This window comes from Malaya genurostris, chromosome 3, assembly GCF_030247185.1.
Source record: "Malaya genurostris strain Urasoe2022 chromosome 3, Malgen_1.1, whole genome shotgun sequence".
NCBI classification, from domain to species: domain Eukaryota; kingdom Metazoa; phylum Arthropoda; class Insecta; order Diptera; family Culicidae; genus Malaya; species Malaya genurostris.
In genome coordinates, this window is record NC_080572.1 from 13,197,984 (window position 1) to 13,223,348 (window position 25,365).

Below are 25,365 nucleotides of genomic sequence, written 5' to 3' on the forward strand. Positions count from 1 at the left end.
TCCGAGATTTTCAAGTATATTCACACTTAGAAAATTTCGCAGAATTCGGTAATTTTTTACTTTATTTCCAACAGCCTAACGTTCGATAATTGAATTGATGACTGACTGTTCGTTAATAAAAATTTTGTTGTGGCAAATAACTACTGAACAGTTCTGTTAACTAAATGGAATCATCTAACAAATGGTTCAGTAATTGTTTTATTTGTGTTTTCTTTTTGTAAAGTCTTAGAATTTTGAACGATTTTAGGATTTTAAAAAACAACACGAATTTTCAACATATGATTTTGTTTTTCGGATTTGGATATTTCTAACAAAAACGAGTGAAGCAAATTTGCATCTGTCGTGGCTACGGGTTTATTGTCTTGTATATCCACAAAAATAGAAAAAAAATGTTCATCAGTTGCAGCTGGTAAAAATTGAGAATAAATGCGACTTCATGTCTCGGTTGACCGGAATTATAAGTGCCTTTCAGAACACTGCACAATCCGTCAAGTTCACCAAAAATTACCCTCGAACAACATATGTTGGCTCCTCGGAACACCTACGCTCGATGGAAATCTCAAAAATATTTACAAGTAAGTTCAGGCATATTGACTCTGAGAAAATATTTCACACGGACGGATCGCGAATTGAAGAGGCTACTGGGTTTGGTATATTCAACCATAATGTTTCGGCTTCATTTAGGCTTCAAGAACTTGCATCTGTTTATATGGCAGAGTTAGCAGCAGTTCATTATAGTTTGAGTGTAATCGTCACATTATCTACAAACCATTGATTTCTCTTCACAGATAGTCTGAGTGCAATTGAAGCCATTCGCTCAAACGCTGCTGGCAAAAATGAACCGTTTTTCTTTGTATAAAGAGAACAGTGCCTGAACGACATATTGAATAATAATTATCAAATCACAATAGTTTGGGTCCCGGCTCATTGCTCCATTTCAGGCAATGAAAGAGCCGATATTTTAGCCAAACGTGGTGCTATTAAGGGTGAAATTTATGAGAGACCGATTGCTTTCAACGAATTCTTTAGCGTGTCTCGATAAAAAACACTTTATGGGATAATGATGATCTGGGTCGGTGGATGCACTCAATTATTCCTAAAATATCGACAAAGGCATGGTTCAGGAAACTGGATGTGTGTAGGAATTTCATACGTGTGATGTCCAGGCTCATTGTCCAATCACTACACGTTAGATGCATATCTCAATCGAATTGGACTTATTGGATTGTATATTTAATATAAAAAATTCCTCTAATGGTTTGAAGAATTTGTAAACGTGATAATTTCATATCTATAACATTTATTTCAGTTTACAAAAAAGGACTCAGATTTGATTGTAAATACTATCGAGACACCCAACGACAGATCAGTTTTTCACCTTCCAACAAATCGTTTATAACTGCCGATAATAAGACTTTTTAGAATCCATTATTCAACGTACAATCACAGAGAAAAGATACCCAAGCTCAGAAAAACATTATTAAAAAATTCTGTTTAAGGGGCGTGTAGAGTGCAGGGTAGTTTAATTGGTAAAACAATTTCCCCGGTTAGGAGTTAGCTACGGGTTCGAGTCCCGTCTCTGTGGTAACATTTTCGCGGTTTTCACTACATCATTGTGGTCATATGTCAAATTCAAATATGTTTTCCCCGTTAGATACTGATCATATTAAAACTAGCTCAAGACATTCGCTCTGCGTCTTAACAAAGACTAAAAACAAATCGTTGAATAATAATAATGTTAATAATAATAACAAGAAAGAATCCTACTTCACGTTTTCTGTTACTGATTTATGCGGTTTAGCTTGGCTTACATATGCAGAAGTAACAGAAACGTAGGTTCGCTTCGTTTGATTGGTTTAATCAAAATAGAGCATGAGATAGTTAGGTTTAACTAGGTTCAGAACTATTCTAATTTGGAAGTCATATTTGTTGCTGACAAACGAACCATCTTCGGCTATTCCGGTCATCTGAAACCTGTTTCGGAAGAATTGAAAAAAGGTGATTGAAAACTGCAAAAAGGATCTCACTCACTTTTCTTCAAGAAAAGTCTTGCAGTTTCATACGGATTCCTAAATTTGTTGCAGATACTACTTCCGGCTCCGGAACTACATGGTAAACAGGATTTGTAGAGGTTTTTAGATTAAGTCGCAACAAACTGCTTTTATTTCTCATCAATTAACAGTTTATTTCATATTTATGATGTTATGAGTAATATGAGAAAGGCATTATTGCACCACTAAGTAGATTAAAACAAGTTTTTTATTTCTTTTTGGTGCATACAGATCCTTTTGACGTCACAACCGAAACTCTCCAGCAGTTTTCCCCAGGGGCTCTCTCACGATAGAGGCACTCATTTCCATATGCGAACACCTGTGGAAGAGGGGAACTCACCGCCGAATACAGTCCGATTTTCCAATGTGAAAACTGTTAGCAAATAAACCAAACAGTAGAATTACCTTCAACCGGAGACGACGCGAGAGAACTACATTCTAGCGGCACTGGATCAATGGGGAGCCGTGCGGTACCTGAGTAACGGAACCGTCAGTCAGCGGGAAATTGAACTGACAGGTAGTGGCTCCCGCAAAGGGCACGATTCTCCGGCATATATATTTTGCTCTGAACCGTGCGGTTGGCAAGTGAATTCAGTTGACTGTGAAAAAAATGAGTCGGTTTTGTATGACACTCGGTTGTGTGTGACATTACCGTTCGGCAGATGCATTGCAGGCGCCTGGGGAGACAAATTTCCGTGTTTCAATTGCATTTCAAACAAATACGGACAGCGCCACTGCTGTGCAGCAGCGAACGTTCCGAGATATGCACTTGCGACACAGAATTGGCTGGTACGGTAAGACAAGGTTAGGTTGAATATTTTATGGGAAACGTAGGAAGAGTCACATTTGGATGTGCCAGTGCGCGGATTGGAAGACACTTTGCTTCGATTCCATTTCTTGATTGGGGGAAAAACACGTTAGACATTAAAGGTTGTGAAAAGCAATGCGTCAATTTTGCGCCTTTTAGTAGAACATTGAAACCAAATTGACAACTGGGAATATTGCCGCAGTGGCGCGATCTAGAAACTGGGACTGGAATCAGAGCGAAACATAGCTTGCGCGATCATGTATTGGGCAATAAAGAGTTATTTTCTATAGACTCATTAAGCTTCCACTTTTATGAATGTCTCGGTCGCATTTGGGATATTTCTCTATTTTTTGGCTGTCAGTCTTATTTTCCCGGATCGCAGTATGATCTACGACTTCACATCATCAATAACTTAGCTATCCAATAATCAATACCGAACAAAAGATATATTGAAATAGAATATACAGATAGAACTATTTTGTAAATGAAAATCGTTCATGATATTTGGACCAGAAAATTTAAGGAAAAGTTACCACGGTTTTTCATCATACACACTTATGTAGTTTTCGTTTTTAAATTGCACTACACCGGTGTAGAGAAGGCTGCACTGAAATCGTTCGTTTTTACCAATTGCACTACACCAGTGCTACACTTTTTCTGCATCGATACCATTGGTGTAGCACTCATCAAAAGTTCGGTGTAGCTCTGTGCAATGGAATCGTTTATTGTAGTCAAGGGTTACTGTTTAAAATTGTTACAGGCGTTTATGTTACAACAACAACTGTTTATAATTCCATCATTTTTGTTCGTTTATCCAAGCCATGGTGTAGCACTGCACCGGTGTAAAAGCGAAAACAACATTAGACAGAATCGTGTAAATTAACATTTCCATTCATGTTTTTCTATTAATTTGTTCTACGTGTGTTCAAGACATCATTTTCAGTACTAATAGTACTGTTGTTGTACCGTTGAATTCCACTATATCACGTCATTACACTCTCACAAAGTCACTATTTTCACAGTCACTATTTTTCCGAAAGTGTATCAAACGTTATAATACAGATACGTATTTCGGAATGCTATTTACATCCTTCTTCAGTGTATCGGTTTTATAAGTTTATTCCATTATCATTTTCAGTCTATTTAAACAGTACTGCTGTAAGGGGCTGTCCATAAAAGACGTCACGCTTTTTTGGCGATTTTTGACTCCCCATCCCCCCTTTGTCGCAAATTGTCACAGAAGCAAAGACCCCCCACCACTCTATGTCACATGTCCAGAATTCAAAATAAATAAAATTCATCTCAATACATTCTCAATATGTATGACAAACCATACAAATATGAGGAAAAATCGATTTATTACATGCTGTCATTAAATTAAAAATTATCCCTAAAACTACAAAATCATCGGAATTATTTTATTAATATCAATTATATAAATTCATTCAGTAATAGCCGTTCAACCGAGAAGGTTGTGTATAGAAGCGTACAGTTTAATAACGCTGGTTAGTTTACACGCGTTAAATACGACAACGGTTGAACTACAGGTAGAAACCTGTTGGCAGCAGCCGTTAAAACGTAAAATCGTGCTGCATAAGAGAGCCCTAGTGCTGGGCCAAGCTGGTGAAGGAAACAACAAAGGGCGTTTCCCAAGCTCTACCCAGGCCACAATATACAGCCACAAGTGCTGAGCAGGAGAGTGCAAAGGCACATTGAAGAAGAAGAGTGCAAAGGCACACAGAAGCAGGAGAGTGCAAAAGCACACCGGTGCGAAGGCACTTCGGTGCAGAAGCATATCGGTGCGGAGCACAAGGAAGAAGGAGACAAGACAACTCGGTCTTTCCACTGCCATACAACACGCAGGTATACACCGGTGACCTGCGCTGGTTGCAGCTGGCGAAGACAAAAGTAAATCGGAAATCGAGTGGTGCTGGATGTCAGGTAGCAGTAGCATCACATCCAACAATCAGCATCCAACAAGAACATCTAGAGCAACGAGGATCTACACGGCAGTGCAACGGAGATAGACAACAATTTCAAGGTAGAAGTTTTTTCTTTTCCTTTTGATTGAGTACTGTGTAGTGTTGGTTTCATTTGTTATTTTAAAGTTTGATTAAAAAAATTTTAATGTGATGGATGAATCCATGGACGTAAATCCTAGCATGAATCCTATACCGCCACGAACGAAAAAATATCAGGAGAGCTCTTCTGGGCCTTGGATAGTCTTTTTAGACGTATATCAAAGCCATTAAACATTTACCAAATTTCTAAAGGTTTGACATCACGATACTCTTCAATCAAAGAGATCATAAAAGTAAATAACGATAAAATTCGTGTTGTGGTAAATAATTTGAAACACGCGAATGATATTGTCTCTTCGGAACATTTCATTAAAGAGTATAAAGTTTACATACCCTCCAAAGATGTCGAAATTGACGGTGTTGTTACCGAAGCGAGTCTTTCGGTAGATGATTTACTCAAGCATGGTGTTGGTCGTTTCAAGAACTCTATGCTTGAGGGTGTGAAAATACTGGAGTGCAAACAACTGTACTCAGTAGTTTATGAAGAGGGAAAAAAAGTTTATCGCCCATCAGACTCGTTTCGAGTGACATTTGCCGGATCTGCGTTGCCGTCCCATGTCTATGTCGATAAAATTCGCCTCCCTGTTCGGCTTTTTGTTCCAAATGTAATGAATTGTACGAACTGCAAAAAATTCGGACACACAGCTACTTACTGTAGCAATAAACCAAAATGTATTAAGTGTGAAGGACCTCATAAAGATAATGATTGCAACAAGGAAATTGAAAAATGTATTTATTGTGGGGAAAGTCCTCATGAGGATATTTCAGTATGCACTGCATTTAAAGTGCACAAAGACAAAATTAAGCTTTCTTTAAAAGCACGGTCTAAGCGCACATATGCAGAAATGCTTAAAACGGTCATTGATGTCCCCCCTTTGGAAACCGAAAACGGGTTTTCAAATCTAGAGGAAACAGAGGACTCTGACTCTGACGAAAATAGTGAAGGTAATTCGTTTATCACTACCCAAGGGTCAGTTAAGAGAAAGAAGTCTTCTTCCAAATTACCAAAAAAGACACCTAAAGTTTCATCTTCAAAAAAAGATCCCCGTGTTAAACAAAAAAAGTCAAAACCAAAGACTGTGCCTCCTGGTTTGTCAAATTCACAAACCAATCCAGGATCTAGCACAGAAAAAGGTAATAATCCTGTGGGCTCCATTTCACAGCCACCAACAGGATTACTGAAGTTTTCGGAAATTGTTGAATGGATTTTCTCAGCATTCAATATATCTGAACCCTTAAAGACCCTCATAATGGCATTCCTTCCAATAGCTAGAAATTTTTTGAAGCAGTTATCAGCTCAATGGCCAATTGTCTCAGGTTTTGTATCTTTTGATGGATAATTTATCACCCGCCGCAAATGATACAATCACTGTCCTGCAGTGGAATTGTCGAAGCATCATGCCAAAACTTGATTCATTTAAAATTTTATTGCATAGTCAAAAATGTGATGTATTTGCTTTATGCGAAACATGGCTTACTTCAAACATAGCTTTAAATTTTAATGATTTTAACATTATACGTCTCGATAGAGACTCTCCGTATGGTGGAGTGCTTTTAGGAATTAAGAAATGTTATTCCTTTTATAGATTAAACATTCCTTCGACTTCTAGTATAGAAGTTGTTGCTTGTCAAATAAACATGAAAGGAAAGGACATTTGCATTGCTTCGGTATATATTCCTCCAAGAGCTCAAGTTGGACAACGACAGCTTAATGAAATTGTCGAAGCCCTTCCTGCTCCACGTTTGATTTTAGGAGATTTCAATTCGCACGGAATGATGTGGGGTTCCGTTTACAATGATAGCAGATCATCGCTAATATATAATATTTGCGACAATTTTAGCATGACGGTACTAAATATGGGTAGCATGACACGGATCCCAAGACCTCCGGCACGTCCAAGTGCATTAGATTTATCTCTTTGTTCGACTTCAATTCGACTAGATTGCACCTGGAAAGTATTTCCTGATTTACATGGTAGCGATCATTTACCAATCATCATCTCAATTAGCAGTAACAAAGGCATTGCTAATTCAGTTAATATTCCATATGATTTGACAAAAAATATTGACTGGATTAAATACCAAAGTAATATTTCAAGTGTCTTAACTTCAATGGAAGAGCTCCCCCCACTTGAAGAATATGACTTCCTCGTTTGTTCGATTCTGGAGGCCGCAGAACAAGCCCAAACCAAACGATTTCTTGGTCCATCGTCTAACAGAAGGCCTCCAAACCCTTGGTGGGACAAAGAGTGTTCAGATGCTAAGCACGCGAAACAAAATGCTTTCAAGACGTTTTTAAAACGAGGAGGAGGAACTCCTCAGAATTTTGAAAATTTCTTGACTTTAGAAACCAAGTACAAGAGCATACTTCGGGCCAAGAAATGTAGCTATTGGAGACATTTTGTCGAAGGTTTGTCAAGAGAAACCTCAATGAGCACTCTTTGGAATACGGCCAGACGAATGAGGAATCGTAACGTGGGCAATGAGAGTGATGAATACTCGAACCGATAGATATTTGACTTTGCTCGGAAAGTTTGCCCAGATTCTGTTCCTACGCAAAGCATTATACGGGAATCTCCTCCAAATAATGGTTTTATTAATAACCCATTTTCAATGATAGAATTTTCTATAGCACTCTTGTCTTGTAACAATAACGCCCCTGGGTTGGACAGAATTAAATTCAACTTGGTGAAGAATCTGCCCGACCTCGCAAAAAGACGTTTGTTGGAATTGTTCAACAAGTTTCTTGAGCAAAATATTGTTCCACCTGACTGGAGACAAGTGAAAGTTATCGCCATTCAAAAACCGGGGAAACCAGCTTCCAATCACAACTCATATAGACCCATTGCGACGTTGTCCTGCATCAGAAAATTGTTCGAAAAAATTATTCTACGACGTCTCGACACTTGGGTCGAGACGAACGGTTTGTTGTCAGATACTCAGTTTGGCTTCCGTAGAAATAAAGGGACGAATGATTGCCTTGCATTACTTTCGTCTGACATCCAAATTGCCTTCGCTCAAAAGCAACAAATGGCATCTGTATTTTTAGACATTAAAGGAGCATTTGATTCAGTTTCCATTGATGTTCTTTCAGACAAGCTCCACCAACATGGACTTCCAGCGGTTATAAATAATTATTTGCACAACCTTTTGTCAGAGAAGTGCATGTATTTTTCACATGGCGATTTGGCAACATTCAGAATTAGCTACATGGGTCTCCCGCAAGGCTCATGCCTCAGTCCGCTCCTCTATAATTTTTACGTGAATGACATTGACAGCTGTCTAGTAACCCCATGTACACTAAGGCAATTGGCAGATGATGGCGTGGTTTCAGTTACTGGGCCCAAAGCTATTGATCTGCATAAACCATTGCAAGATACCTTAGATAACTTGTCCGTTTGGGCTGTTCATCTTGGTATCGAATTCTCTGCGGAGAAAACAGAGTTAGTCGTCTTCTCAAGAAAGCATGATCCCGCGCAGCTTCAGCTCCATATGATGGGAAGAATGATCCAACAGGTTTTAACTTTTAAATACCTCGGGGTGTGGTTCGATTCCAAATGCACGTGGGGAGGACACATTAGGTATCTGATAACGAAATGCCAACAAAGAGTAAATTTTCTTCGAACAATAACAGGATCTTGGTGGGGTTCTCATCCGCAAGATCTAATAAAATTGTATCAAACAACGATACTTTCAGTGATGGAATATGGATGCGTTTGTTTTCGTTCCGCTGCAAACTCTCATTTTATCAAACTTGAGCGAATTCAGTACCGTTGTTTGCGAATTGCCTTAGGCTGCATGCACTCGACACATACAATGAGTCTTGAAGTTCTGGCGGGAGTTCTTCCATTAAAAGATCGATTTTGGGAGCTTTCATCACGCCTGCTAATAAGATGTGAGGTGCTGAATCCCATGGTAATTAATAATTTCGAACGACTAGTCGAGCTTCGATCTCAAACAAAATTCATGACAGTATATTTTAACCATATGTCACAGGAAATCAACCCTTCAAGATATATTCCTATCCGTGTCAGCATCCTATGTGCCCCTGACTCAACTTTATTTTTCGATACATCCATGCAGCGTGAAGTGCGTGGAATCCCGGATCATCTACGCTCGACGGAAATCCCAAAAATATTTTTAAGTAAGTTCAGGCATATTGACTCTGAGAAAATGTTTTACACGGACGGATCGCGAATTGAAGAAGCGACAGGGTTTGGTATGTTCAACAATAATGTTTCGGCCTCATTTAGGCTTCAAGAACCTGCATCTGTTTATATAGCAGAGCTAGCAGCAGTTCATTATAGTTTGAGTGTAATCGTCACATTATCTCCAAACCATTATTTCCTCTTCACAGATAGTCTGAGTGCAATTGAAGCCATTCGCTCAATCGCTGCTGGCAAAAATGAACCGTTTTTCTTGGGTAAAATAAAACAGTGTCTGAACGACATATTGAATAATAATTATCTAATCACTATAGTCTGGGTCCCGGCTCATTGCTCCATTCCAGGCAATGAAAGAGCCGATAATTTAGCCAAACGTGGTGCTATTGAGGGTGAAATTTATGAGCGACCGATTGCTTTCAACGAATTCTATAGTTCGTCTCGCCAAAGAACACTTGCCAGCTGGCAAGCATCTTGGGATAGAGATGATCTGGGTCGGTGGATGCACTCAATTATTCCGAAAATATCGACAAAGGCATGGTTCAGGGGACTGGATGTGAGTAGGGATTTCATTCGTGTGATGTCCAGACTCATGTCCAATCACTACACGTTAGATGCACATCTCCTTCGAATTGGGCTCTCCGAGACTAATCATTGTGCTTGCGGAGAAGGTTATCGGGATATTGATCATGTCGTTTGGACATGCGTGGAGTATCGTGATGTCAGATCTCAACTAATAAATTCTTTGCGTACCCAAGGTAAACTATCCAATATCTCAGTTCGAGACATTCTTGCTTGTCGTGACCTTTCATACATGAAACTTATTTATCATTTCATAAAGAAAATTGGAGTTTCAATTTAATAAAGGCCCCTTTTAAGACTTAGTTCTGATCCCAGCTGCGTCCATGAGTTCAACCAATAGCTAAATTAGAATAAAAATTATGTAATGATACAAACAAACTCGAAACAGTTTATGAAATTATCAACAAAATGTCTGAAAATAACAGCTTATTTCATAATTTATAGAAGTTAATCGTTTGGTTCAAATAATATTTCCGAGTAGATTTCATAATTAATGACGAGTTACCTAAGATGATATTTAAGCTATAAGAGAATATGTTTTAATAAATTCAAAACGTTGTGACTATGTTAGAATTAATTTAGGATAAGAATGTTATGTAAAAGTGATGCTACGGCGAAGAAAAACTTATGTAAACTGCCTTAAGAAATAAACCTATTTATGGAAAAAAAAAATTATATAAATTAACAAATGTATTTGGTTGGAATTGATGAAACATTTAAATCATCTGTTTTATTCCTCCTAGGGGTACACAGATATATTATTGTTTTAAGTAAAGAATAATATTTCCTTAGTGTAGCGTACAGGGCTGAGAAAATAAAGACTAAAACCTCATCAAAACGAGATCACTGCCGGAGAATCTTTTCATGATCAGTTGATCAGTGAAATTTAAATCACATCGATCAATATCGGTACTGATCTTCCGTCACACAATGGGTAGTGATTTTGAGCTAAAATGATTCTTGATTTATGTAAGTTCAATTATTGGATGATTCGATAAGCTTTGATGTTGGTGGAGGAAAATCAGGATAAGACATGATATGCTCTACGTCTGGAATCTCCCGCTCTTTTCAAATGGAGTACAATCTCCCTCCCTTTTTCAAATGGAGTACAATTGAATAAACTGCATCAGAATCAGATAAGATAAATTCTTATGATATACTATTATCAATGAAATCAAAAAAAAAAAGAAAATCAAATTACTGAAAAAAATTGTCAGTGCATAACTTAAGTTAAACCGTTTGAAGGCATCTTTTTCTTTTTTACTCATATTGGGCAAAATTTATTAATTTCGCTAATTTACTCGCTCCTTTGTGCACTTTTGCTGATCACAACAGAAATGATTTCCTGCATCATTCATTTCCGAATTTACAAGAAGAATCTTTTACATCAACAAATACACGTGTAAATTGTGTACCCATTCTTGAACTCGGTCATGCGAAGGAAACGACCCTACTGAGTTAAGATGGGACAATTTTAACTTGAAGCAAATTGGAAGTCCACTAAGGAGTGAATATGGAACGGAAGCTTGGTAAAACACGTTCTAGAACTATCTGAGGGAGAGGATCAATGAATAATTTCTGAACTCCGTGCGCAAATCAATTGATTATTGCAACGAACGTTAGAAATCTTCAAAACTGAAGAACTATCGTCAGATTGCCAAGAAGGGATTTTCGAAGTAGTGACTACGAGAACACTCTTCCAAGGAATGCTTGACTTTATTCAATTTTCTTGGGTTTTTATACAAGTTTTCAGCTTACATATCTAATAACAAATTCCACAAATCGCGTAGGATAAAATGAGAAGGAATGAATCCAACTTTTATTGCACCTCTTGGTGATATAACCTACGCTCAAAACGTTATCTGCGCCAGAATGGCTGGCCTATTTGATCGGTGCTTTATCTTTTATTTATTTAGGTTTTCCTGCTTTACCTGGTGGTAAGAAAATTCTTCTGATGCGTTACAACACGTTTTCTTATAGAATGTAAACGTTTATTGTGGAGATTTTTTCAGGAAATAGGGCAAAGCAGTAATATAATTAGGTATTTCAAAAATGCGCTCATTGAAAATATTGGACGTCACATCCTCACTCTTGTCCATCAAAAGCTCATATTTGTCGGTGGTTCGCCGATTTTAAACGTTGTCGTACCGACACAAATAACGCGGAACGCTCGGGTAGACCTGTGGAAGCCGTTACACCGGAAAATCTGAGTGAAGTTACAAAAATTATAATGAAAGATCGTAAAGTGAAGCTCCGTGAGATTACTGAGATGACACAGATATCATATGGAAGTGTATTTACTATCCTTCATGAAAAATTGAGCATGAAAACGGTTTTTTCCAAATGGGTGCCGCGATTGCTGCAATGCACCCTGCCACAAGTCGACGAAAACAATGGCGAAATTGAACGAATTGGGCTTTGATCTGCTTTCCCACCCCCCATACTCGCCAGATTTAGCCCCCAGTAACTACTGGCTCTTTGCTGATCTTAAAAAATTGCTCCAGGGAAAAAGATTTGGCTCAAATGAAGAGGTCATCGCTGAAACTGAAGCTTATTTTGAAACGAAAGATATTTTTTTTAAACATGGTATTGAAAAATTGGAAAAAACGTTGGAACCATTGTATCACCCTAAAAGGTGATTATGTTGATGAATAAAAAAAAATTTGCAAAAAAAAATGCTTCCATTTTTAGTCTCGGGACTTATTGATCCATGTGTTACAGTAGGACGCTGAATCTTTAGATACCTTAATGAGCTCTAAAGAAATGAAAAATAGATATTGTTTCGAAACTTCACGCCCTGTAACAAAATAGTTGATATTGAAACTGACTTTAGAGTCTTTATTGAAGTCTATTCGATTGTTTCGCTACATATAATGATCGTTTTACTTAAATATATAGCAAATCTAGTTTCAATACGTGATAAGAGGTAGAATAAAAATATAGATATAGGTATGTTTCAAGGATCCTTTAAGAATTTCGAAAATTATGTATCCGGTTGAGCCACACTGTTTTGTCCGGTTTTGTCCCGTACAGACAAATTATTTTCGAGACGCAATCATAGTTCTATTATACACGTAATCATAGTTCTATTATACATCGCACTCGATCAATGCTGGATTCAGCAGAAAATGAACATTTAAAAGTACTAAAAATCGAGCTCGAGTTTTCCATACAAAATTATCACTCGACCGAATTAAAGAATGCAAATTTTCACATTTGAACGAAATATTCCGATTCGATCAAAGTACAGAATAGGGGTGATAATTTCAAATTGGGACGTCATCGACATACCATTCACTCAATGTCTGGGTCGATTTCGCTTAGAAGCTACTATTAGCGGCCCTACACGGCCTTACACGAGAATTATTTTTGTCATTTTTCATGATGACTAAGTAATGATGTATTTCAAATTTGATAGAAAACTCGTCATTACAGCACCATACACGTTCAATAAAATGATATTATTTTTTAGTAATGACATTTTTATGACTCGTGTAAGGGCCGCTATTATGTTATTGGTTTTGTGTCTGTTTAGGTGTCTCTTCCGGTGGTTGTATTAGGTTTTTTACCGTCACTGCTAACCTCAATCGGATGAACACTTTTTGACAGTCCAGCAGTACTGTTTGTAAACAGAAATTTCTTTTGTTTGTTTATTGACAAATTGGATCAGACCATTTACGGTCCGTATCGCCTAAATAAAGTTTGAAAACATTTGTTCACGTTTGAATACGGTTTGTTTTTGATATTTATTAAATAAAAGTGACTAGTTGCAAAGTGTAAAGATGATTGTTTTAGATGTGCTCTTCGATTTTTGTTTAAGCTTGTTTGTAAACAGTACCGCTGAACTGTCAAGGATGAATACTTGTTCATTTGTGTCGTCACGATAAAAAACCTAATTAGGTTTTGCACGAACATGCCATAACCTCACAAAATGAACAGAATGAACTTTTTTTGACAGTCGACGTGTACTTGTTTACAGTTTAAAAGTTCATCAGAAGTTCATCGTTCGAATGTAAAAATTGCAAGTCGCCTCACACTCAACAGATTCATACATATATCGCTCCTTGATGCTGGGAACATATACAGGGCAATCTTTTTAGTTATTTTCACTGTGACATACGTTTCAAACAGGCACTTTTTCGTCATTTTTCAATTTTTTACTTGCAGCCGTAAAACAAAACAAGTACACGGCAACTGTCAAAGATGAACTTGATTCATCGGCAGTTCATTTGTGTCGTCATCGTGCAAAACCTAATTAGGTTTTGCACGATGACGACACTAATGAACTGCCGATGAATCAAGTTCATCTCTGACAGTTGCCGTGTACTTGTTTTGTTTTGCATGAAAACGGTGTTCATCCGATTGAGGTTAGCAGTGACGGTAAAAAACCTAATACTATTCCCCAGAAAATCATTTCCTATAATTCATTTAACTTCCGGTGAAAGTCTCAACGGGTGAGCACGTTGCATCGTGTTAGTCCGGAGAAAATTCGAGTATTTCGCAAGAAAGAAAGGATTTTCAGCCGTACTTTGACGATTCGACGCAGCCACACAGCGAGATTTTTGCTTGTAGTCAAGTGAAAATAAAGTCCATTGGACTATAAACGAAAATTAACTGGCAATATAGCCTTAGTTGCTGTGCCATCAATCCGGCGTCATCCCAAGTGAGGTGACGCCAACCAGAAAAGAAGAAGAAGAATTCATTTCCCAGATATAACATTCCCCAGAATAACGTTTACCGGAACAGATCTTTTACCAGAAAAACATCTACTAGAATGAACCAGTACCACGAAAATAATTTTCCAGAACGAACTAATTTTGGGAATGCTAATTAACTGTAATTATCAAGGCAATTTTTTGTTAGTCTGGAGAAGAGGCTTCGGAGAATAACGAGTTTAATAAAAAAATAATCAAACAAGATAACAGGTATGAAATCATTTAGCTACATTTATTTCAATTTAAATATAACTTCTTTAAATTGTGTATTAGTTTCCGCATATAGTCTTGAGTAGCAAGCTAACTTTTCGTCGTTACTTCGATCTATTGTGCGTGTACTAACAATAGATTGTTTGGATACATTGTTTAATTTACTTATCGTCTTACTTTGAATCTTCTAGTCATGAAGGGTAGTAAATAGCTCACAATCATTTTATATAAATATCTTATTTAATGCTAACACCGCATTAGACCGCGTAGCCGCATTAGACCTTTCAAAATCACAGTGAATTAGAACTATTATGCCAAATAACCATTATACCGAATGGCGTTATGCCAAACGTGAACGCGCCGTTAATGGACAATAAATTTCTGAGGAAAAAGCTTTGACTTTTTATATTCTGGAGAATATAATACTGGAAAACAGTATTCTGGAATAATGTACACTCTGGTAAGTGCTTTTCTGGGAAATGGTATATTCTGAAAGAAATTTTCCGACGAAATGGTTTCTGGGAAATGGTTTTCGGGGCAATGTTATAGAATCATCTGTTTATCATTGATGATATTTGTATCGGTTTTCGAAGTGATAACAAAAACACATCTCAAACTCAGTTGATTACTATTTACTTATTTCATTAGCGTATTCTAGCTTGACCTTACTTTACCTTATCAATATATTACCATATAATCACAAATATGATGACTAACACAAATAATGCTATTAAGAATTAATAACCACGTTCGTCGGAAAAAAGTTAAAACTTAAAAATATTTGAAAACGATTTCATCGCCCCTTTCTGTTCATTCAGTTTAGAGTCATTCTGAATCATCGTCGGAATAGTTTCCAGATCGGTCTTACGCGATTTTGTTCTGATTGCATCAATCTCTTCGTACGAACTGTCTTCTACAGCAAGTGAGCAAACGATAAGCTCATAGCTGCCGTTGTTGCCATTTCGGGCAGTTCGTCCCATGATCCGGTTTTCCTCCATCGGGTTGTCGGAAAAGAACGTCTGAATCACGTGAATTCCCCCAGCTTTTTCTACGGCTCCACTGGATTTGTAGTCTAGGACTTGGCCCGCATCTCGCGTAACTAGAGTGACGGTTCCGGGAACACCGGCCTTCTTGATAATTCGCTGTTTTTCTGCGTCGGGAGTATTCTCGGATACGATGTTAAGTAGCTTGAACTGACCACCATGATGATGCAGGAAAAAGCTTATCAGAAAAGACTCCTCAAATACGACAATCACCGAACGATGGGCAGCCAGCATTGCATTCGCCGTATCGGCAATGCGTTTCATCTTTCCCTGTTCGATGCTGAAATTGAGATCCTTTCGGAATTGAAGTTTTGAGTTGCCGAAAACTGAAGGCATAACTGTCCACTCCTTAATACCGCAGACCTGTTCGCTGGTAGATTTTTCGAGCTGAATGAAAGCGCTTCCGAACACACCAAGTACGAGCGGGAAATCATCAAGTACCGCAACAGAAGGCAGATCCGATATGAACGAAATATTTATATAACCGTAGTTGATTTTATCTCCGGTTATAATCTTAGCATTTTTCTTGGCATGTTTCAGATAGGTGAATATCTTATCGTAATCCGAGTTCAAAGGATATGTTTGTTTACGAATGTAGCACGCACTCTCGATCATCGCTTTTAAGTGTTCTTCGAACAAAGTCTTATTGTTGAAGTATTTGTAGCTCCTAATGCCTTTTGATAGCAAAACGTATCCATCTGAACCATCGAAAAATTTCTTCCAACGATTTTTTTCGGCAAACTCGGATGACTCCATGTACTCAAAAATACTTTTTCTGACAACGTCAACATTCTTTTCTTTTGACGTCATGTTCCATACTTGAGATTGAATTTTATCCAATCCAGGCAATATGACAACAATCGAAGGATCATAGCGATACCACTTTCGGTAGAGATCCACATCATCGACTAACAGCACGGACTTATTCAAGCTTCCAGTCATTAACCGTTTGGAAGTCGCTGTAAATTCGTCTGAATCGAGTTCAGATCCAGCGTACATCACTCGTTGACCATTTATTCGTATAGGTTCCGATTTACGATACCTATTAATTGTAGTATAACTGATGCTTTCTTGGATTTCCAGGAGGGTGGAAATTTGCTCCAAAGCGGCGCAATCTCTCGTAGCTAGTTGTTCATTACAGCAAAAAATGCACACCGAATGCCCGGTCAAAGCCAACAATATGGCAATTAATCGAACCGCTAGGGTCTTTCCCTGTCCCGCTGGGATTCCGGCAAAATGTTTGGGCACTCCTTGACCTGGTTTATCCACCCCTAGCAACCGCAGAATACACATAGCTTGAATATTGTGTAGTTTCGGGTTTCTCAGTTCATCAGATTCGGTCTCGTAGGCCAAGGTGAACCACAGCACTGCGATTCCGGCGAGGATTTTCGGAAGCTGAACTTGCTTGAACTGATCATCCCACGATTGGAACTTTAGTGTTCTGGGAATTGTTTTCAGATCTTCTAGTACTTGAGTTAGTCGAATGTCCTCAGCTAGAATTAGGTACTGCTGATACTGATCGGAATAGTGCTGGAAAGCTTTTCGCAGTAGTTGTTCTTCGCGAAGGCGATTTGTTTCGCTGTATTTAACTAGGGTTGTTACGGAATCTATTTTTATTTCTGCCCACACCCTGTTGGGTTGCTCTTTCTTGTATTGGATTCGACTTTCAAAATCACCGGCAGATTTACTGTCTTTCACTAAACTGCTGATGGGTTCAACTTTCGTGGTGAGAAAATGTTCGAATGAATCATAATCTAGTTGATAGTTCAGATCCGGTAAACGTCTACGCATCGATGATATGAATGTTGCTGTGGTAGTTATTTGATCGGTTTCGGACAGTTCAAGCCCACTAGACCACTGTTTTCTATTCAGCTGTAACAGGAAAAGAGACAAATGTGCCTTTATAATGAGAATCATGTAATGTTTGGGAATTTGAACATGACTGTGCAAGATTTGTAAAATTTGAATAAATTTCACCGGTTCTGTCACCTGGAAGATCTGATGATTTGAACCAACATCAACCAACTTGATCATGTTTCGGGGAATTTCGTTCTGAATATCAAGACCAGGAATGGCTTCGATAAGCCAGTCAAACGAAACATCTTTAAATTCATCAAGAAAACTATTATAAGCACGAATGAATTCCAACAGTGGTTCAGTTTTCACATCTTTCTCTAAAGCCACCAGAGCTATATTTAGCAGTGCCTCCGCTATGTCACTCATTCCAGACAGTTTAACCTTAGAAGGAATGGAAGCAATGACATTTCTTTTACGATTCCAAAAGTTGATGAAAACCGTCACCAAATCACGAAACCGGTTCGTCGTGCTTGAATCCAAGGTTACCTCCGGAACAAGATGATTAACCTGCATTTGCAGTATCTGTCTTTCAACCTTTGAATCCGCTTCCATGTCCTGCTCGGAAATCCAAATCGTGCAAGCAATAAAGTGCACTAGGCAATGACTCAAATCTCGAACGCGTTCCAACTGATCACGGCTTGCTTCACGAATCAACGCGATATACTTCCGCAGGACAGCTTCGTAATCCACGAGCAGGCTTTTACTGGCAAACGATGAGAGTGCATCGTCCACCAGACAATACCAAACGTACGATTCTTGCAGGGCTTGATAGGGTTCAACCAATAGATTAAATTTTTCTGCCGATTGCCCTTCGGAACACACCAATGTTTTCGGATTGTACTCAAATGGTTTACACTCGGATTTAGGACCAGGCTCGAAGTGCTGCAGTAACTTAAAAATGAATAAGTATTCCCGTTCCAAGCACTTCGTCGAGTAAGCTTCATTTTTCCTTTTCAGCTTATGATCCGGATGCCAACCTGCGTCGTCCAGAATGATCATGTCACATAACTCCAGAACTTTCGTTTCCTCGATTTCTTCCAGCAACTCTTCTAGATATTTACACAAAAGAATGTAAACTGGATCGGTCAGAGACTCTTCCCGACTGAATTCACCGATTTTTATAGCATTCACCTTCAGGACAAATCGTTTTGCTAAATTCTCCAACGCTTCCTGGAAATAGTACTCAGCCAAATTGTCTGCCAGATTAGTGAATAGTTCCACATCGCTCTCACGGACAAACATGATCAGTTGCGGAGATACCTTCTTCAAGTGTAACGAGAAAAATTCTGGTGCTTGTCCGAGTAGATACTTCCTATGGACTTCCACTGCAGTTGATTGAACTTGCTTTAGAGCTTTCATCAAATCCGACACATCCGTTTCCATCAACCCGGCAGTACACGGAAGAAGATCTGATCGTCGCAGTAGAGTGCATTCGACCTCATGCAGCTTTGTTGCAATATCAATGAAATGTTCCGAAAACGAATGATTTTTTACAATTTCTTCACAAACACTACGATGGCTAAATGGACCATAACACTCAAAATCACTGAGTATTCCCCACAGTGCAATACAATCTTTTGCGAATTCACGTTCGTTTCCCGATTTTGATTTGATTTCTTCGAGGGCTTTCAAAAACTCGATCCTGAATTTTGTTCGTTGGGTTGTGAAATAGTCGTAATACACCTCCACAATCTTGAGCTGCTTCAACAGAACTTGTTTGGCCTGTTCAAAGTCAACAGTTTTATCCAGTATTTCCGGTTCCTCGATAATCACTTTTGCCAGCAGCTCGTCGTTCACCAGCATCAGACAGCCTTCGCTGTGAAGTTTTATGTCCATGGTTTGATGAGTGAAACGAGCGGAATATTTTAGCTCATTGATTTTTCCTGGTGTCTTTGTTTTCTTCTTGATGTATTCGTTATCAAACGGGGCTCGGAATGTTCGCGCTTCATCCAGGGTGGTGCCGGAAGACGGCACACCGTTACCATTGTGTTCGGTGATCTCGTCACACTCCATCATGTCATCGAGTTCTGCAAATAACTCAATTGGCCTAGTCGGCTCGTTACACGAGATCGGTCCCATTACGAAGAAGCTGGAAGATGATTAAACACAACGTCGTGATCAGCTGAACAGAATTTTCAAAATTTTGGCATATTTATTAAAACTTACTACTTATTCAAAGCTGTTTTTATAACAATACTACTTAAATGGTGTATTATATCTGCACGCACAAGCTAGTATTCGATCGTTGATCCGTTTCAATTGAACAATAAAATCAACTCGATGAACGGCGAGTTTGAATCATTCAAAATCAACCTCCTAAACTGTAACACTATTCTAAGTTAAATGAATTTAAATCTCACGTATGAGCTAACTGTTTTCTTCGTTTAGTCTACCTATTGGCGCGGTAATCGGCATTCACAAAATGTTTACCCGTTTCGGAGTAATCCGATGTTTCGATGCACTTTCTGCTGTTCATTTCGCCCTCACTAACACACTAAACATTGTCTACCTAAATGGCGCGAAAATTATCCCTTCAGAAATATCTCCGCAGGCCGGTTAACTTCGACCAGACCCTGTCAGCTTGGAGCGAAATCAATCTTCAGTTCAACAACGCCATCGCACGGCATCACATTCAACATATCATGTCAATTGTATGGATGCGCAGCCCTGCTATTTTGGAGCGCACGAATTTGACATTTCTCTCCCCTAATACTTCTATGTATGAGATTCAATGCGGACCCGCCGGAGGCCGCCATGCTCGCTAAAAAGGATGTTGCCAATGATTTGTTCGGGAAATGTGAGAGCTGAATATCTTGTTAACATGATGTCTTTGCTTCGACGGAGCAAATACAGAATTTTGGATAAATTATCTTCAGCGGGCCTTGAACCCAACGCTGCCAACTATACCGATTTACAGGTATTTATACCGATTTTTGTACTCGATACAGCAATGCAGATATGTTCTCCTAATATTCCGATACCGACTCAATACATACTTGATGCTTTTGGTGAACAAATAAATAATTCTTGTCGTTAGAGAATTTTATCTTTTAATGACTATTCACACATTTCAAAAAAAAAAAGGTTCCGACAAAAAAAAAAGAACACTGACGGCGCACTGAAGGCACTTTCACTGAACCGTCACGGAACTGAAATGTGTGAATAGTCCTTAAATCTGTAATTGATGATATGATATATGATATTGCAACCGTGGAGTTTTAATTTCATATTTTTACTTCGCTCATGGGGTTTTTATCTAATATTAGATATTTAAGCTATGTTAAAAAATACGTAAATCAAATCTTAACTATAATCAAAGACAAAGCTCTCACATTTTCCGAACAAATCATTGGCCACATCCTTTTTAGCGAGCATGGCGGCCTCCGGCGGGTCCGCATTGAATCTCATTCATAGAACTAAAGGAGAGAAATGTCAAATTCGTGCGCGCCTAAATAGTAGCACTGCGCGCCCATACAATTGACATGATATGTTGAACGTGATGCCGTGCGATGGCGTTGCTGGTTTGAAAATTACAGAGTCTGCTAAAATTGCTGACCGAGTCTGCTAAAATTGACTTCTTGCACGCAACCCTTCTATCGGACGAACAGAACTTAATATTAAGTATTTTGTTGGCAGCGTGTATGCTAAGTATTGAGCAAGCACCAGAGAAAACCTACACGCTTAGAAAAAGTTACTCAGAGTTTGAGTACTAGTTACTCATTTTCAAATGATACATGGAAACGTCAAAAATTGAGTAGTTATCATCAATGATATTGAGTAACTTCTACTCTAAATTTGAGTTTAACGCAAGAACTCGTTTTTTTGTCACTATTCGCAAGATCAGTCTAAAAGTTGTAAAAACCATTTGTAGCAACAGGTTGTATTTTTTGTTAGTGAGATCGCGTGTTTCGAGGGTGAGTCGCTTAACACAAACGGTGTTGTGTCTGCAAAAACCGGAATGATAAAATCCGTGTTTTGGTTCAGAATGGAAACGAATATGCTCAAATGTCATTTGTGAGGAATAAGTGTATGATTGGTGCCTGAGCATAACTGACATGTATGTTAATTTGCGATTGACACACAACTCCAAGCGACCACCACTTGATATAGTATTGAGTTCAATTACCTAATATTTTAATACAATACACTCAGAAAAGGAGCAATTTTTTTGCAAATTTGGTAAATGTGAAATAAAATTTCACTCAAAATTTGAGTGATTTGATTTTTGGTACACGTACAAATTAAGTATTACTCAGTAAATGAGTAGATTTTACCCAAATATCGTTTCCAGTGGAAGAACTCAAATTTGAGTAACTTTGGAGTTACTCTAAATTAGAGTTGTTCCACTTTTTCTGTAGATGAGTGAGATCTTACTCATTTTTGAGTAACTATTTTTAAGCGTGTAAGACAAGACCTGACAACTGGGTGGCTGCCATTTTTCTTTTCAGTGAATTAACGTGTAAACTCGAAAGTGTGTTTAGTTTTACGAGAAGAATGAACTGCATACTGTGGTCACACATTTCTATCCAAACTTGTCTTTTTCCGGTTTCCAAAAGATCCGGTAATACGTCAACAATGGATTCAATTTTGCGTTCAACATGAGATATTTCGTGTTTTGTCATCAAAGCTCAATTAATTGTTTTTAAGCATCAATATATATTTAAAAAAAATGCATTCATCAAAACATTTTTCATGTTTATTTCAAATCAAAAACCGAATCTAAAAATTTAAATATAATTAATAATTTTTTCTTAGCATAAAGCTATTAAAAAATCTGTAAATATGGCTACACTGTAGCCGATACGTTGGCATTTGTTCCACAGGGCGAAAATGACGAGAAGGATGATTCGGAAGGAAGAATAAGAAACCAGTGGTCAGGTATTGTCTTACACGCTTAGAAAAAGTTACTCAAAGTTTGAGTACTAGTTACTCATTTTCAAATGATACATGGAAACGTCAAAAATTGAGTAGTTATCATCAATGATATTGAGTAACTCCTACTCTAAATTTGAGTTTAACGCAATAACTCGTTTTTTTTGTTACTATTCGCAAGATCAGTCTAAAAGTTGTAATAACCATTTGTAGCAACAGGTTGTATATTTTGTTAGTGAGATCGCGTATTTCGAGGGTGAGTCACTCAACACAAACGGTGTTGTGTCTGCAAAAACCGGAATGATAAACTCCGTGTTGTGCTTTAGAATGAAACCGAATATGCTCAAATGTCATTTATGAGGAATAAGTGTATGATTGGTGCCTGAGCAAATTTGCTTTCACCACTTGATATAGTATTGAGTTCAATTACCTAATATTTTAATACAATACACTCAGAAAATGAGCAATGTTTTGCAAATTTGGTATATGTGAAATAAAATTTCACTCAAAATTTGAGTGATAGTTACTCTATTTTTGGTACATGTACAAATAAAGTATTACTCAGTAAATGAGTAGATTTTACCCAAATATCGTTTCCAGTGGAAGAACTCAAATTTGAGTAACTTCGGAGTTACTCTAAATTAGAGTTGTTCCACTTTTTCTGTAGATGAGTGAGATCTTACTCATTTTTGAGTAACTATTTTTAAGCGTGTAGGGCAAATTCAGAAAGCCGTACATAACTGCCGGTAACATCAACGGTCAGCCTTTAAAGGCACCTGCTGTCGCTTCGGCGAAAGTGTGTTAGAAAGACGGCGCAAGTGTTGCAAGGAATTAATTCAATGGAAAGCGTAAAATCCAAGGTGCGGGCAATTAGCGTAGAAGAGTTTCAAAAATATCTGACTATAATTTTTTGTGGTTATTTATATCTATTGCATTTTTATCGAGTACATTCTTTATGAACCCACCAAAATCTTATGATTATGGGCAATTATGAAGACGGAACTTTGCAAACGTCTAAAAATTATTAAATCAAGATGACGGAAATTTTGGTGAAAACAACAAGAGCGCCGGGAAAATCCTTTGTACAAAATTTGATGGGAGAAGTGTACTAGAAGGAACGGGCATTCAGAACGAGACGTAATTAAAAACAACAAATTTTGTAAATCTTAGCTCATTATTAGTTCATTTCCTGAAAATTGCAAAAAACAAGATCGGTAAACTTTAGTGAGTGAAAATGTGTGTGCCATTTTATCGAAGTACATTCTTTATTACGGAAAACTACCAATTCCAGACGTGAAAAGCAAATCCACTGATATGATAAATGGTTCACGTGACGAAATATTTTCGACCAAAATGTGCTAAATAAATGAACAGACTTGACACGCATTTCGCCAGTTAAAAATTGCAAATATCTTCAGACAGGGTTTCAGAAGTCTGTAAATCCGAAAAAAATCTGGTCAGCAAAAGAAAAATAAATAAATAAATAAAAAGGTCGTGAAAATTTCAAAATCTGTGTTAGTATTTTTTTTGTAATTTATCTGCGTGTTTTTCCAAAAATAATGAACGCATAGAAAAATCTTGCCGCCCGTCAATTTACCATCGTGAGCAGCGTTGCCAATTGGAATATCTGGCAAATGCCAGATTTTTCTCGCTCCAGCAGACACTCTTACTAACCAGATCGTTTACCAGATTTTACAGATTTCAACAGGTTTTGTCAGACCTCACTAGATCTTTAAGCTTTTGGCCTCTAGACAAAAGGTGGTGAGACCTTTTTTTTTCTCACTGAAAATAAAACCCGGTCAAAATTTCCTTGTACATAGTTAGAAACAGACAAATCCAGATAAATTTTTGAGTCAGACAGATTTTTGAAAAAATAACAATCATCTCTGATCGTGAGTGCTACCGTTGTTGTAGGGAAACTACAACCGGGAAACAATTTGACACATTAGATAAGTTTCGCGTAACTACTTTGAAATTAGGTTTTGCACGAACATGCCATAACCTCACAAAATGAACAGAATGAACTTTTTTTGACAGTCGACGTGTACTTGTTTACAGTTTAAAAGTTCATCAGAAGTTCATCGTTCGAATGTAAAAATTGCAATACGCCTCACACTCAACAGATTCATACATATATCGCTCCTTGATGCTGGAAACACATACAGGGCAATCTTTTTAGTTATTTTCACTGTGGAATACGTTTTTTCGTCATTTTTTCAATTTTTAACTTGCAGTTGCAAAACAAAACAAGTACACGGCAACTGTCAAAGATGAACTTGATTCATCGGCAGTTCATTTGTGTCGTCATCGTGCAAAACCTAATTGTAGATGTCGCGTCTGAAATGGTTGTTCTCTTATGAAATGGAACGTCTTTTTATCACTATGAAAAATCATGCATTCGTTTCGGGTATCGTGGAACCGTAGGGACAAACAGTTGTTGATGAGTGCAACATTTAAAAAAGGTATACTAACAAAATGAATTGTTTGAAATTAAAGCATTATGTTCAGTAAGACACGTAAAATGTAAATTATTTACTCTTGCATTTTAAATTACATGACTACATTTCTATTCAGTCAGCGGTCAGCTTGTTACGATTTTACATTATACTATACAATAAAACTGTGCTAGAGAGCGAGAGCAGAATTTATAATGAATGTGTCATTCATTTTGATCGCAAATTATTCTCGGTAATGCTTGGTCAAAGTTGTTTACAAGTCAACATTATCGCCCTTATTCTGAATAACGACGTATTGATTTTTCGATCGAATGTGGTTCGATCGAATCATAGCTACCTTTGATTTTGCTAGCGTTATTGGGAATACGAATGAAATACGAGCGACAAAACCATACGACGTTATCTATATATATAAAAATGCAGAGATCATTCTTTGTAATCGCATCACGTAAGAACGGATGGACGGATTGAGATGCTTTTTTTTTGTTTGATCAGTTTTTACCCCCACCGGGTTCGTACATCAAAAA

At 37.8% G+C, this 25,365-nt stretch overlaps 2 protein-coding genes across 2 annotated transcripts in view; both read right to left on the reverse strand.

Moving 5' to 3' along the window:
- The window catches only part of LOC131436889 (potassium voltage-gated channel subfamily KQT member 1-like), a 444,267-nt gene that overhangs the window by 255,140 nt on the left and 163,762 nt on the right, over positions 1–25,365 (reverse strand). The window lies entirely within an intron of this gene.
- LOC131436888 (uncharacterized) lies at positions 15,228–20,133 on the reverse strand. The gene is made up of 2 exons (XM_058605859.1): positions 19,677–20,133; positions 15,228–19,599 (listed from the first exon to the last, which is right to left on the reverse strand). The coding sequence occupies exon 2, from the start codon at positions 19,587–19,589 to the stop codon at positions 15,375–15,377; it is 4,215 nt and encodes a 1,404-aa protein (XP_058461842.1). The 5' UTR covers positions 19,590–19,599; positions 19,677–20,133; the 3' UTR covers positions 15,228–15,374.

Coding starts and splice junctions, on each gene's coding strand:
- LOC131436888 (XM_058605859.1), bottom strand. CDS start 19,589: ATGGGACCGATCTCGTGTAACGAGCCGACTAGGCCAATTGAGTTATTT.